Source organism: Morone saxatilis, unplaced genomic scaffold, assembly GCF_004916995.1.
Source record: "Morone saxatilis isolate NCDOM2014 unplaced genomic scaffold, NCSU_SB_2.0 Contig24, whole genome shotgun sequence".
In the NCBI taxonomy this organism is placed as follows: domain Eukaryota; kingdom Metazoa; phylum Chordata; class Actinopteri; family Moronidae; genus Morone; species Morone saxatilis.
In genome coordinates, this window is record NW_023339807.1 from 7,649,626 (window position 1) to 7,664,986 (window position 15,361).

General features: G+C 39.4%; 2 protein-coding genes across 2 annotated transcripts; one reads left to right on the top strand and one right to left on the bottom strand.

The window, feature by feature from the left end:
- Window positions 1-7,020: 7,020 nt before the first annotated feature.
- LOC118336212 lies at window positions 7,021-11,683 on the bottom strand. The gene is made up of 6 exons (XM_035672812.1): window positions 11,408-11,683; window positions 10,626-10,758; window positions 9,455-9,657; window positions 8,317-8,464; window positions 7,646-7,768; window positions 7,021-7,550 (listed from the first exon to the last, which is right to left on the bottom strand). The coding sequence occupies exons 2-6, from the start codon at window positions 10,723-10,725 to the stop codon at window positions 7,501-7,503; spliced, it is 624 nt and encodes a 207-aa protein (XP_035528705.1). The 5' UTR covers window positions 10,726-10,758; window positions 11,408-11,683; the 3' UTR covers window positions 7,021-7,500.
- A 1,277-nt stretch (window positions 11,684-12,960) lies between these two features.
- Window positions 12,961-14,383, top strand: LOC118335605 (B-cell receptor CD22-like; the record flags this gene model as incomplete). Its single annotated transcript, XM_035671981.1, is given in 3 exon segments — window positions 12,961-13,193; window positions 13,717-14,061; window positions 14,159-14,383. Coding segments are annotated over 3 exon segments (607 nt in total), but the record flags the coding sequence as incomplete, so codon positions are not given.
- Window positions 14,384-15,361: the final 978 nt, after the last annotated feature.

Here is a 15,361-nt window from a genome sequence, read left to right on the forward strand (position 1 = left end):
TGTCTACCCTCTCTGCATTCATGGATCGTCCTCTGAAGACACAGGCATTGTCCCTCACACACCCTGGAGTTCTGGTTTAGGGGACTCTGAATCTGAGGTCTGACTCGACTCATCTCTTGCTCCTGACTATCCTCTGGCTTGTAACTCCTCGTTTGACCATAATCATGTGTGGTATTGCCTTGCTCGTTCTCTGGGAAAACATCAGAATCAATGGGGTAAAGTAGGTTTCCTCTTCCAAACAGCAGGAAAAAAGGAGACAACTCTGCTTGATTCGCTGAACAGTTAGGAGTTGTAGCATGAAACCCTTTTGTTCAGATAGTCCTTGCAGTTAGGTTTTTGTGGTTCTCCCCAGTGTCCGGAGCATACTTAAGTGTTCTATTAAAGCGCTTCTCATGGGTATAGAACAGGGGATGATAAGGTGTCGTCTTGGAATGCTGTATTCCCACTGGACTTTGTAGCTTCTTGAATAATCCATTCTCGAATTCTCTCTTCCTTGGTCGGTGGTGAATTTTGGCAGGGGAAGCCGAATCTCAGAATGAGTCATCAAGATCTTGCGTGCAGGCTGTTTTACCAGACTTGTTTTGGTGTAGCATAAGATTGTGCAACTTTGTAAAGTGGGTCATACATTACCGAATGTCATTCCACTCCACCCTTGCTTCTCTCCAAAATGCAATAGTTCCAATGGATATCATTCAAAAGGTGCTATGTTTTTATGCTTTGCAGAGGTGGTCCTTGTTTTATTGTTTGGCTTCTTTTGTTTCAAACACGGCACACCTTTGTGACATAATGTTCAATTTCCTCTCTCAATTTTTGGCCAAAAGAAATCTCTCTCTGGGCTAATGAAAATCATCTATTCAGGTCCCTAAATGGGCCATTTACTTTCATATAGGGTTGCGGATAACATCAGTTGAGCTTGAAATTTCCAGGGGACCACAAGCTGGTGATCGTGAGCGTTGTTCTTTCGCCGCAGGATTCCATCCTTATCCAACTGAATGGACGTGGGCCACTCCCTCAGGAAGGCCATTTCACGGGCTGCTGACTCTTTGATATTGTCTTTGTATCTCAGGCGTTCGTTTTGTTGTTTTCAGAGTGATGACTCTGCTTATTTACTTCATCTTCTCTTTGGACACTGCTTGAATATTTCACTGGTATTGGGTTGGATTGTAGTGTCACATGCATGTTGTTTATGTTTCAGATAAACACATCCACATATATCATGTAATGGGCTGAAATCCAGTCAGCGTTACCTTGTGCTCCTGAGCTTGCAGTCCTTTCTCCAACTGCTTGCATTTCATCTGGTTTACACTCCCTGGGTGCATTTTTTTCATCAGTTTGTCCATTTCTGGCTGGTTGGCCGTTGGATAAGAAAGTCTGCGTCCACGGTTTAACAGATTTCCTGGGCCTGATTTCAGGTTAAAGCGTAAATCTGCTACTCTTGAACCCAACAGTGTCCCACAGGCATTAGTTTGGCAGGTCTTCATCACATATTGTCAGGGGGGGTTATTGTCGCTGTACACTGTGAAGGTGAGGGGCATGGGAAGGACGGATAGTCTTGGAATCGCTTCAGTTACAGGCCCACTTTGAGAGCTAAAAAAGTTCCAGCTTTCCTGAGGGAAGGCCTGTAGTTCTTCTCTGCTGGAGTGAGTGTCCCGATCTGTATCCTACACTCTCAGTGCTCCACATTGAACGCTGATACAAGACAGCCCCAGACCTTGCTCAGATGCATCAACATGTATTGCACAAATTGGCTTTCAAGATCAGGATATGCCATTACCTGGGGGGTAGGACAGAGTGTCACCAGTCTTCTCTAAAGACCTCAGTATGCTCGCCGTTTGCGACCTGTCGCGTGACACTGTGACGTCAAAATGACGTAGATTCGCTGGCGCGCCAGGTTGCGGCACCACCTTTTTTTTTCAGCTGAGCGCGCCAAACCGGAAACAGGAAGCTTTCCGAGCAAGTGCGCCTCTTACAGGCATCTGTTACGGATCCTTCAATGAAGGAACAACAGAGGTGCCAAGAATTCATTGCGAGAAATCGCCAAATGAATTGGGTTGGAAAAGAGGGAGGCCATATGCCGGAAAATTTTGGGAAGAACCTCCGCGGACTGATTTGGAAAATCCAAAAAAGAGGTCGCCATTGTTTACCTTTTTCTTCTCTTTATGCGTAGAACATAGCAAAGTCGGTAGCTGTACTCAGTTGCGAACCTCTGTTACAGGGAGAAGCTTGCAACTATTGTTGCGAGACCACCAGCGCAAGTATAAATTAGGTTATGGCTCTCCCGTGGACGTCACGTATGTCGCCGCGACCAGGTCGGCCAACAGCGAGTTCTACATGACGACTTTTATACTTGCTGGTGCAGTGACTGTCACTTCACTGGCTGAGATGGGGGGGCAGTCTGGGGGGGGGGAACGACGGCCTTGTCCTTTTTCTGCCTGTTTTTTTCAGTCGTTGGGTGGGACAACAACTAATAAAGAGGCTAGCATCCTTGAAAAGTCGCCAATAAAGTGCTCTGGTAGTAGCCTAGGAAGCTAACCAGGGATCCTCCCTTCTCTGGGGGGACTGTTTTGGGTTTTGCTTTCTTTCATAACTGGAACAGCCTCTACCTCTTTCGGGTTCATCCGATATCTTCCTGAATTCTTTGGGATGGGGGTCGATCAGGGTGTGTCTTTTCATTTAGCTGTCGATAGTTACACAGATCGAAGCGGGAAAGATTACATGGGCTAATAATAACAAAGATTACTGGCGTTGGCGTAGTATGTTTACCATCGTCACTTTCCGGTTTTCTCGTGCACTCACTGATTCGCTAGTTCAAGGGGCTAGCACTCCCCAATCAAGATTGTTCATTTGAGGCCGACGGCCACTGGCCGATACATGTCGATCGGCCAAAATTGAACGCCGACACCCCAACTGATACGCCACACACCGACCCACCCCACCCCCGTCCGACGGCTGATTATCGGGTTGGGTGCAGAGACCAAAGAGACAGTTTCCTTTTCTAAAGGGTAAGTACAAACATTCCAAATCTTCCAAACATGCAGGCATTTCAGGTAAGTGTTTTAACTTGAAATAATAATCATGAAATCAACGTGTAACACAATTAAAACAAATTAATCATGGACAATCCAAAATTAACAAATATGACTGTCCAGTTGTGCCACATATACAGTACCATGTTTGCAGAATATGCAGTGCGTGTGCATGTGTGACAGTGTTGATCTGGGACTATTTATACCCATTCCCTGTCACACACTGACAAAGCTGAGGCATGCATCAGCCTCTTAACAAATGATAATACTGTGGACAGAGGAGATAGAGAATGACACACACACACATAGAGACGTACTGTAGCTGAAGGTGTGTATGTGTGGTTATATGTGTGTGTGTAAGTGATAATACAACAATTTGGCTGCAGATAGAGTGGCAACTGGTGATGACAAGGGAGAGAGAGAGAGAGAGAAGAATAGAAACATTTTACAGGCTTATTCACTCCTATCAAAATGTTCATATTAAATTAATCTTCACACAATGTCCAATTGGGAACTAAATCTAAATGCATAATTACCTGAAACTGATTTTTAAGGGCTCTGTGGCCACACTGTATATGTGTGTTGTCGCTGGTTTCTGTCTACATAAAGCACCAGTTGTCTGTAACATTGTTTAAGTGAGGTTAAAGAAAGGTCACTTTGTCCTGTGTCAATGGCACGTCACTGACAGAATTAGAGGAAATATAGAGAGCAGATGTTCAGTGTTTTTTTCTTTCTGTGGTAAAAATTACAATATTATTTTCCTGACAAACACATAATCTCTTCCCCACTAGTGAGCATTTTCATGACATTATTAGGCACAGTACAACAATGTTAATGTTTAAATATATATGAAATTACCCAGGGTACTGTATTCTCTGCCACTTGAGGATCTACTAACAGTAGACTGAAGGCTCACTGATTTCCTGACATTTATTTAAAAAAGTAATATAAGATATATACACTAATAAAAAAAGAAATTGAAGATATTAAACATGTAAAAGTTCAACATTCAACAATAAGGATGAAACTAGTTTAAAGTGCAAATAAGCAATTATATTAGCTTTATGAAGAAATATAATATATATAAAATATATTGCATTTCTGCTGTTGTTTACTTTACTATAATCTTGCTTTTCTGCATTAGTATTTTTTCCCTTGTGAAAAAAAGCTCCTTTAGACCTGAAAAAGAAACAAGAAAAGATCTCACAGGTATAGACAGAAGAGATGCCATATGGTCCTGCCGGATCAGATCAATGCTTCAGAGCATAAAACCTAATCTGTGATGTTCATCTAGTTTTTATCTCAATGGTCCACTACGAGTGTGGTAAAAACAGAGGTTAGTTGTAGCTCAGTTAAAATGCTTCTAAAAGTTGTAAAGTCTATTGTCAGCTCTTTTTCCAACTCGACTCAAAAACAAGATAAAATTGTCAGTTAAAGGTCATCTTGAGAACACACACAGAACAATGTAGGTTATCAGTGGGCACACACACACACACACACACACATACGGTACCACGTGTCTCTGTTATGGTGGTATTCAGGGTGTTTGTCCATAAACAGTGAAACTAAAGGTCTAAGAACAGGTTAGCTTACAAAGCAGTGAATGAGACCCAGTCACTCAGCAACAGAGCTTCACTTAGACCTGGAAACAGCCTATGGAAGTCATTCCTAATCTTCCTTGCAGAATCACATTTGGAAACTCAAGAAAATAGAGCCTTGGCGGTCAGTGATGGTTTCCTCACATGACAGTGGGTATTGCTTATTTATTATATTAAGTTTAGGAGACAGGACTTTTTTCCCAACCAGAGCTAAGAAATGACGAACAAGACAAGAGACTCCCACTCTGAATGCACCACACTCATTTGATCCTGTGTCATGCAAACACCAAATGTAGCCAGTCATACTGTATGCTGATCACTATAAGACTTCAATAGTTGTGGGGAATATGAAGAAATCAAACACCAGAATATGACAGAAACCTATCATGGAGTGAACCGAGGTGTAGCTGAGCAGCTGAGTCAACACGTTGCTCCACACTGCCTCTGCTGTATCAACTAAAAGATGGGGCAGAATTCCCCCCTGCTGATTGCCCTGGGTGTGTGTGTGCGTGTGTGTGTGTGTGTGTTGCTGGCTGTCCATACAGCTCTATCAGGTGTCACAACATGCAGTCAGGGGAATAAAGACCACAATCAAAATACCAGTGGTCATATTAGTGCTCACCGAGCTAAATTCTAACGTTAAGCGTTTTATCCAATATGAGCAACTGTGCAGAGTACTAGTGTTTGAGTAGTAAAATAGCATAATTTCAGTGAATTTGCTAACACAATGGGGGAGGTGTGGAAGACTGAAGAACTTGTGGTAGACCATGAAACACAAACGTATGTGTTTCAGATCATTTTGAGAACTCCAGGCACTGCTGTTAAAAATATCAATGCAAATTAAGAAAAAATCCAATTTGAAAACCCATGCACCGAATTTAAAAGAAATGCTGCAAATTGAGAAAACACAACCAATACAGAAACACTGAAAGTAGCAGTAACAGAAAGTGTTTCCAGGGGACACTAACAGATGAACACGCCTTTGAAATTAGTCTGCTAATTACATGTTAAGGTACCTACATATTTGACATCAGCTCCTATTGTTTCTGTTACTTTGTGTCAAACAACCAATAAAACAACATACCGACAGAAGGATAAAGAACAGTAACACCGAACACTGTGGAGGTTTTGTTCCTGACACAAGCAGACATGTAAGGAGTTCACCACCAGGGGGAAGCAAGAGACACTCCAAGGTTATTGGGTGGTTACAAGTGCATCATCGTTCAGATGAATGCTTTTAGGTGCTCTTTCACAGGGTGTTGCAAATTAACCAAACCATTTAGTTTGTAACCCTGTACAATAGCAGCAAACATCATCATGCAGCAGGAATGTTGGTGATTATGCAGTGGATACCCAGGTTGTACAGATAATGAGATACAGAAATAAACTTGCAAGTTCTGAATTAAAGCAGAATTTAACAGTTTGAAATGCCAACTGGCAGACAACAAAGAAACGAACAAACAACCTTGCAAAGCTGTTGTCTGATTCTAGAGTGAGCCAAAGCACATATTATATAGACACTCATACACACATAAAATGAATCTGCACTGGTGATATATATATGTCTATATAGTTTTGGTTTTGACATCCTGTAACTTTGATTTTGTCATGGGCCACACACTGACAGCAAGCTCGTAATTGCAATTCTATCTAGAAAATGAGAACAGACAATCAATAAACGAGAATATTACAGCAATGTAATCATCAAAGTATCTAAAGAAATTAAAAGACAAGAATAGAGTGCACAAAAACAAACATCAACAGCAGCAAAAAAAACAAAGACATCCCTAAGTTTACATTTGGTAACTGTAGAACTAAGAGCTAATGTGCTTATGCAAAGACAATGACTGTGTAACCACGTCAAAAGCACAATTTACGTACTTTACTAAGAATGCAAATACATAGAAAAACATTTTCACATCAAAATCACTTCACTGACTAAATTCCAAATAAAGGGATAGCAATTAGAGTTTTAATTGAATCATTTGACAAAAAGGTGCAACATGTTGTGATAGACACATAAATTGTCGTTTTATTGTTTAGTCTTTAAAATCAGTTCTTTTAAAGTGAATATGTACAGCAGCTGACTCAGGACTTTCACAACATCCCTGTGACCACTAACCAACAATTTAAAGCCCCATTATGTAACTTTTCTACCTTCATATAAGAGCTTCAAAATCAATCAAAATAGTTCTTAAAGTAAATTAACCGCTGAGCTAGTTAGCTCAGTCCATGCTGGCTGGACTGGGACCTCAAGCCGCTGCAGCAAGGACTCCAGCTTGGTAGCAAATCTTACATAATGTTGCTTTAAACGGACTGTTCTTTAAATCCTTGCACTTAAAGCTACATACAATGACTACATGCCTCTTCTAACGAACCACACGACCACACACACACCACACACCACACACACACAACCAACACACACACACACACACACACATTCACAGACTAAACTGGTTTGGCCACATTAGTGAGCACAGCAGTATATTTTACACATGATTTATAAAGTATATAAGGCAGTGCACATGTGACCCTGCATAAGTGGGGGAAGAGCTCTGGCTTAATCATTTCTTGGTGAATTGTTTGAAGAGCTTGTTGACTGTGAGTAATGTGTGCAGGGTCCAGTTATTGAAGGCAGAACAAGGAACTTAAGATATCAGGGGTCAGTCTGGATCCGGCCTCAAACATTTCAGTCATCATCTCCAGACTTGGATTGGATCCAACTTTCACTTCACTCAGATCGGTCAAAGGATTTAAAAATAGAACCAGTTAATTTCTACTTCTATTTTCTAGAATAGAGAGTACAACTTTGCATGTGTTTTATGAAGCAACATCAAGTAACCAAACAGTCTTCGTCGTCTTTCTGCCTCCTTTTAATCCTTTGTTACTATTGTGACCACATCTTCTTCTGTTTCTTTTCCCCCTGAAAGCACAAACACAGCACACATTACTTATCAATTTTCAATTTGTAGTCATTATATTACATATCTAACCAGTGACTTGAAGCATGGTACTTACTGAAGCACTTCTGGAGGGTCTCAGATCTCTGCAGCATTGTGTACGATAGACCAGCCACCAAGACAACGCCAAAGAAACCCCCGATGGTACAGCCAATGAGAGTGGCATGGCTGATGCCGCTATCTAGGAGAAAAGAGTGAGGGAGGAGAAAAAAAGAAAATAGAAATAACAGTTAAGAGATGAGCGATTAAAATGGGGAATGAACACAAACTTTTATGCCTTGTGAATCATATTTCCAGATTTAACAAATAGAAGGGAGAACTAATAAACCAAAAATTTATTTTTCTATTTTAAATGTAAAAGATACAGTATATCTGCTATTAATAAAGTAATAACAAAGCACTGAGAAAACACACAAACAAAATTAACATTACTTAGAATTATTTTACAGGACGTTTTCAGACGAGAGAGCAGGACTGAGCCCCAATCAGTGTTTTTACATGTAGTACAAGTAAGTAAATTAAAGGAAAAACTATGATTTAAACGTGTATTTATGATGTGATCAACATGGTGAGAAAAATATAGATATGTACAAAACAAAAGGTTGTGTGTATGTTCTATTTCCTCCAGATATGATATTGGCAGTCGCTTGCCTTTTGTGGATCTAGAGTTTGTTACCAAATCTAATAAAGGGAATAGGCAGTGTTGCTGTGTCTGGAATGAGACTTCACCATAGACACGTAGGATTGCAGCATGGGTTTCCATGTTGTTTGACTGCTGACACACGACTCTTGTGCCATTGTCAGAGAACGAAGTGCCCTTGAGGGTCCACACAGCCAATGACTCTCCTTTCTTCATTTCACAACTTCCATAGAGAGCCTGAGGAAAGAGACAGGGAAGGGAATGAAGAATGGTTCAGAAGAGAGGACAGGTAAGAAAGAATAATGAATTAAAAAAGAATATATGCACATGATGTGAGATATGCTCCAGCCCCCCTTGACCCAGCCTGAACAGGATATGTGGGTAGATAATGGATGGATGGATGGTCAATCTGCTACTGATGGTATTGGCTTTCAGTCAACAACAAGTTTGCAATGTTCACACATTTATGTCTTAATACTTTAACTTTAACTTTACTATTGAAATAAACTAGAATAAAACTCGTGACTCTTAAGGAAGATCCATTCAATGTGTTTTTGTTACAGTTGCACTCGTCCACAGTGGCAATGTTTTTCTTTAAAAGCTAAAATATCCCCTCAAGACATGTATTAAGACATATATTTAAATAGTCTGCTCGAAACAATAGTGTGTGGCTGAAATGTTATTTCCTCAAAAAAGTGCACAGTTTCCACATTAAAATCCTTAAAAGGTATCTCCTCCTTCTACCTCATTAAAAAAATCCAGAGTCTATGAATATGTAAATACAGCTCATTTTTTAAGTTTAACACAATATGTCTCCTACTTCACTGTAAGATCCATTCTCAGTGTCTGTGCACTGTAGAAGTTGCATACTGGACCAGGGTTGACTTCCAATCAAGTTGAGATGTCACAAATCTGTCTTTACACACATTCCTGCCAATGGTTTCACACTATACCACTGATGGTACTACTACAGATGGTAGTAATGCAGTAACTTTGGTAAAAAAATATTACACAGTGTTAACAATTTGTAAAATCTAACAGTGAGTTAGAAAAAAACACAACTATCAGTTCAAGTAAAACAATTAATGCAACCTCTAATGATCAGAGTTTACACTGGGTTTGTGTGTCTGTGACGACAAGATAAAGTTAATGAGGGGAAGAGTAGAAAAAAGTGAGTATAAAGTGAGGCAGTAGAGTAAATACGGAGTTAGACGGCCACTGACTCACCTGGGGAATGTCTTCCGCATAGCCGTAAGGGCAGGTGAGGCTGTAGTTCTTTTGAGTCCTGTAGAAGGTGAATGTGAGGTTTGGAGAAGCTATGGGCACTCCACAGAGAAACACCGCAGGTTCTCCCACAGCCACTCTGACGTCAACTGGGCGTGTGAGGTAACGGAGAGCTGCAGCTGAAGTGGTGGTGTTGGTGTCTTGAGCTGCAACAGTGCAGAAGTGTTGACAGTGTTGTGAGTTTGTGTGAGAGGGAGATGAAGAGGAAAGAGCAAAATGGAAATAATGGAATACCATCACTAATAATTATAACAATGTATGCATTTACACATAATTAACAACATATTTAACCCCCAGTGATATATATGTATAGATATAGCACTAAAACTCTTTCCATTTGTTATAACTGAATTCAATTCCAGCTATGAAAAAACATCTGACTTTTAACCTGTTACAGACAAGTAAAAGAAAAAAAAAATCAGGTGATTTCCCAGAATTCATTTCTGCATGCCCTCTGAACACAAGGTATAAATATTATAGCAAATTATGTAACATTACTGTCGTGTCTTTCTTTTAGCTATATGCGTCTAATCTGTGCTGTGAGAAATTAAACCTCACCTGGAAGAAAACATGAATGTTTTTAGTCCTTCTTAGAGCAAATAAAAAATAAAAACCTTTCACCTTTCTCTTGTCACACAGAGAGAACAACAATTTAGATCAGACTTAGAACATGGATCGCCAGGGCTTTCATATTTATATATATATATAATATATATCAGGAAGCACTGAAATTCAGTTGTTGAGTTGTTGTTATGTACAAAAACACATTTGCACCCATCTTTGGGATGCTAATCAGGAACTGAATGCTACTGCAACTGATATGAGCTTAAGCAAAGTCCCTTCACGGTCTTCATAAACATTTGAATATTCTAATGACTGTAAACTTGTGTTTCCCTGTAAGATTTTCTTGGTCTTCCCCCAGTCACTAAAGTTCTACTGAATGTAGAAGTAAATGCAAAACATCCTCCCAGTCTACACATAGTTCATTTCCTGCTATGACTTCTTTATTCATTGAAATATGACTGTGTTGAATGCATTTAGTTTAATGTGGGTAAGTACTGGAAACTTTAAGCATTAAATCTGATATTTTGATGTCATGGCTGTGGTAAGTTACCTGAGGAAGGTGTGGCGATTTGGAGCAGAGCCAGCAGCAGCCAGCAGATATAAGGAACCTTCCTCTTCCTCCTCATCTCTCCTTTCCTTCTATTCTCCATTCTTTTCTTCAAACAGTCTCTCCTATTATAAATCTGCAAAAGTTTGAACATTGTAACTTTACTTTTCATACAACGTTAAAGGAAAAGAATACATGCAACAACAGTACAAGTGTCTTTTGCATTTACGCTCAATGATTTTAGTTGTATCACTGCTTCATATGAAAAATCTGCCATTGTTTTAGGAGATAATCAAACTCTGATTCAGTGTCTTCAGTATATTATCACTATGCAAAAAGCAGCATATGAGCCATAAAATTATACGATTAATCCTGAAACTCTTTCTCCCCTTTTTAGACCTCTACTGATTCCTGGGTCTTATGAATTGGGAATGAATAAGGTTGACTTTTATAGACCATTTTCATGTTTCAAACTGGTTGGATTTAACAACAATAGCAAAATATAAAATAAAATAACAAGCACAACCATATTGGGTTTTCAGCCTTCTAACATTTTTTTGGCACATTTTCTGTACAATAATCATTACTGATGTCACACCACCTGCATTTAGACAGTTTCTGAGAAACATACAAGCAATCACTATTTTTTGACTTTACACTAGATTTTCTTTACTGAGCTTCCACATCCCTGGTTAATGCAGTTATTAAAATCAGTTTTGTAATCCTATCACCCATAATCCTGAATCTTTTGCCCCCAAAACCAAAACTAAATTATTAACACTAACCGCAAAATGAACTGGAAATTCCCCAGCAGCTCTGCAGGCAGCTTCCTTATTTGAAGGTTGTGACGGTGCTCCTTTAAAAATAAATCCTATGTATTGTTGAAATGAACACCTCAGATGCCTTGACGCCTTCTCCTCACTTTCTAGTCTGACATATATCTCCAGCCAGTGTCTACATGAACAGTGAAGAGGCTGTCACTGTCTCCACATAATGCTGACTCTCCTCATCTCACTCCATCCTCCCACTAGGTGGGAAGTTCAAAACAACAAGGCACCTGGAGGAACGTGGAGAGCTTCCTGATTTACAAGATGGATGTCTGTAAAAGAGAAACAGGTTGAACAGGCCGGGCAAGGAGGCTTTTCATGCTGCTCCATTTACTTTTGCTCTCTCTCTGTCACACACACACCTATCTGTTATCCCTCCCTCCCTCATCCCCCTCAAGTCTCCCTTACTTTCCCTACTGTCTCTCAGTCTTAATAAGCTTTAAATACTTGGCGACCAAAATTTTACTTTCAAATAAGTTCCTTCCTTCTGAAGCACAAGCAGCTTGGTATCACTTTTCACCAAATTGCTCTTGCACTTGTTCTTGTTTGAATGCCCTGTACCAATCAATTATAGCGTGTTGTTTATTTTTAGACACTGAGACAATGCATACCATAAAATTGAAAGAGTAAGATTACATTCAGGCTCTGCTGCTTGCGTGATAAAAGTCTACAGACACGCTAGCAGCTCTGTGAAGCTACACAGTTCATTTATTTCACATGAAGTAAATTCATAAGTAGTTGTGAGGTTTCCTGTAATGACTTATGTGACCAAAAAACCCAAAAGTATTATTGTTCAAATATTGCACATATAAAATAAGTGTAGAACTATAATTGAAAAATGCAGAGAGGAAGGAGTAATTGATGTAAAAGAAGAGTGACCTCTACAGTGCTTTGAGCTAAATGCTAACATGGGTGTGTGTAATGCTAAATTTTGTCGGTTTGCTTCATTTTGCTTAACCTAATTCCAACTCCTTATATTTTGTACCCTATCCTGAACATAATTACTGATTGAAATTAGACATGTTAAAATACATAATTTGTATTTATTTTTACTTGAGGATGTGATTTATGAGTGAAAATTGAATAAAAAATGCTTTTTAAAAAAATATTTTTGTTTACAAAGCCTATTATTACTATTCGTTTTTTTTATTTGAAGTTAACAGGATCATGGGAGAGGAGGGGATGTGAATTGCAGCAATATGAGCAGGGATTCGAACCCGTGTCAGCTGCGTACAGTATACGCAATTAAATTTTTTTTTCGTGCCATGGCCACCCCACACTAACTTGAAAAAAAATAAATGTTAGAAGGAAAGCAAAAAAACAACATGTAAATGAACAGATGTGAGACGAGGAAGTGTTAACCACAAGTTCCCCATGAACATGTGTTTTTTAACTTTTTTTTTTTTCTTTAAGTCATTATCTCATCTTTATTAACTGTTGCTTTTGGTATGTGGAAGGAAGACGAGCTGACTCCTCTCATCATGTGACGTGTCAGCAGCCTAGAGAGCGTCACATGTGTCAGAGCTTTCCTGCACTTGTCCGAAACTCTCTTAGACTACATTTCCAGAAGTGCCTATCTCTAATTTAACTCTACGTTTTCTCTCGTCCTCTGCCCCTCGACCCATACTGCATGCAGTGACGCCCACCTCATCACTTCAGATCACCTCAGATCCTTCTTGATACTTTGTGTTTTGCATTGTGGGGAAGATGATCGCAGTGCTGCTGCTTCTGATCCTGCAGCCAGGTAAGGAGAAATTAGTTTTCACTTTACGTTTGAAGACAAATGTTATGTTTTAAATGTATATTGCGCTGTTATAAATACTGTTTGTACATCACCAATCAGGCAGAGGAAAGACACATTCAGTTGCTAAATAAGATAGAAAGGAAATAATTTGATTTTCACAAGGGATTAACTACAACCCGACAAACCCCTTTCAGTTTCAGGTTAATGCACTCTAAAATGTTACTCCTCTGTCTGCAGCCGAAACACGCAGACAGAAAAAAAAAATCAGTAATGTAGTGGTTGACTAGTTCCTCATATCCAATTAACAAGTGATTATCAGTCAGTGTGGGGTTAAAAGCTTGTTTCCACTGCAAACAGTACCAAACCACCCCGCAAACCTATGGTCTTCATAGTCACATCCTAAGTTGAAAAATATACTGATTGCATATTTACTGTTGCAGAGCAGCATTTTTCCATTTAATTCTGCATATATAGCCTAAACAACATCAATAAGACTAATAATGACACCATGATCTCTCTGCAGGACCTGTGAGTGCTACTTGGTCAGTGACTTTTGAAAACTCAGATCCTTGTGGTTTAAAGGGATCATCAGTGGAGTTCAGGTGCTCATACAACTACACAGATGGTGAAACTGTTACTAACACTGCATGGCACAAAGGGGGATTAAAAGATAAACAGTGGAAACGTTTTAAGCTCTCAGAACTTCCTTCATATCAAAATCGTTCTGAATATATTGGAGACCAACAACATGACTGTAGCCTGGCAATTCATGACCTGCAGGATAATGACACTGGATATTACTACTTCAGGTTTGATACGGGGAAGTACGGACGGCATAGTAAAGAATCAGTGTATCTGTCTGTCACAGGTAAAATTATTCTACATTGAGTGTCACTCTATAAGTTTAATATTTGTAACTTTTCTTAATATCATGGTCTCAGTTTCTTTAACTGATTGATGTCTAGAGCTGATCAGTGCCAGGGTGAACCCTGACAGAGTGAGAGCTGGAGACACCGTGACTCTTGAATGTACAACATCCTGCCAACTTCCCAGCATAGTTTGGTTTAAAGATGGACGTCCATTAGCAAAACCAGAGTTCCAGGCTCAGACAGAGGATGCAGGGAACTATGCATGTGCTCTCAAAGGACAGGAGTCAGTGCTATCGGACCCTGTGGCTCTGGATGTTCAGTGTAAGTATGTTTTTTTTTTTTTACATTGTTGGTTGAGAAACTGGTATTTCACTTTGTGATGCATGTAAGGAATAATTGTGAAAGCTAAAGATTGTGAACTCGCAAACATATTGCGTAAATCTTCCCAATTTACAGTGTTATAAATGAATTTATATAGCAATATTTTTGAACTAGCAGGTGCCTATTCTGTTATTACAGGGTACAGTATGACTCACTGAGCATCAAAGCTAGAGAGATGGAATAATGAGGACACAAACACAGTCACTGAACATTTATTTCATTTGAATTTTTATTAATTTTTGTAAGAAGTAACCAGCACCTCTGAAGCTTAATGAACACTTTGATTCTTGTTTGTTTAATCGGCACTGAAGTTATCTTTGGTCACAGCCAGGCTAGCTGTTCCCCCCTGTTTCCAGGCATTGTAGCTAACTGACTGCTGGTGGTAGTTTTGTGTTTACTGTACAGACATGAGAGTGATATCAGTGTTCACATCTAACTCTGAGCAAGAAAGCGAATAAGGACATTTACTAAAATTATACTGTTTTGAAATATTCTTTGTCAATGTGGCTATTTCTTTGGCTATAAGTGGTGATGATCCTCCATGAATATACATAGTTTTCATTTACAAACAAAAATACAGTTTAAACCAATGTATACAACAGTGCAGTATTTTTATTTATTTAATTCAGATCCCCCATTTAATGTGTCTGTTGAGGTGAGTTATGGCAACCTGACAGTGGGCAGCAGTGTAAACCTGACCTGCAACAGTGCTGCTAACCCTGCAGCAGACAACTACACCTGGTATAAGAGGACAGCTTCTGAAATGCTTGTTATATTTAGACATAGAAAAATCTTTTTTCATTTAGTTTTTAGGCTTCCTGCATCAAAGAATTACTCTTGTGGGGCAATAAAACAACTGAAAAAAGTGACAATTAAGGCACAATTTAATAAAATACATGTTCACTGACTGACTGTGAA

Bases quoted from the DNA above. Each gene is read 5' to 3' on its own strand.
- LOC118336212 (XM_035672812.1), bottom strand. From the start codon at position 10,725: ATGGAGAATAGAAGGAAAGGAGAGATGAGGAGGAAGAGGAAGGTTCCT. The intron at 8,465-9,454 runs GTGAGTCAGTGG...CTCTTTCCTCAG, and splicing joins ATGCGGAAGACATTCCCCAG to GCTCTCTATGGAAGTTGTGA. The intron at 7,769-8,316 runs GTGAAGTCTCAT...CTTTTCTCCTAG, and splicing joins TGCAATCCTACGTGTCTATG to ATAGCGGCATCAGCCATGCC.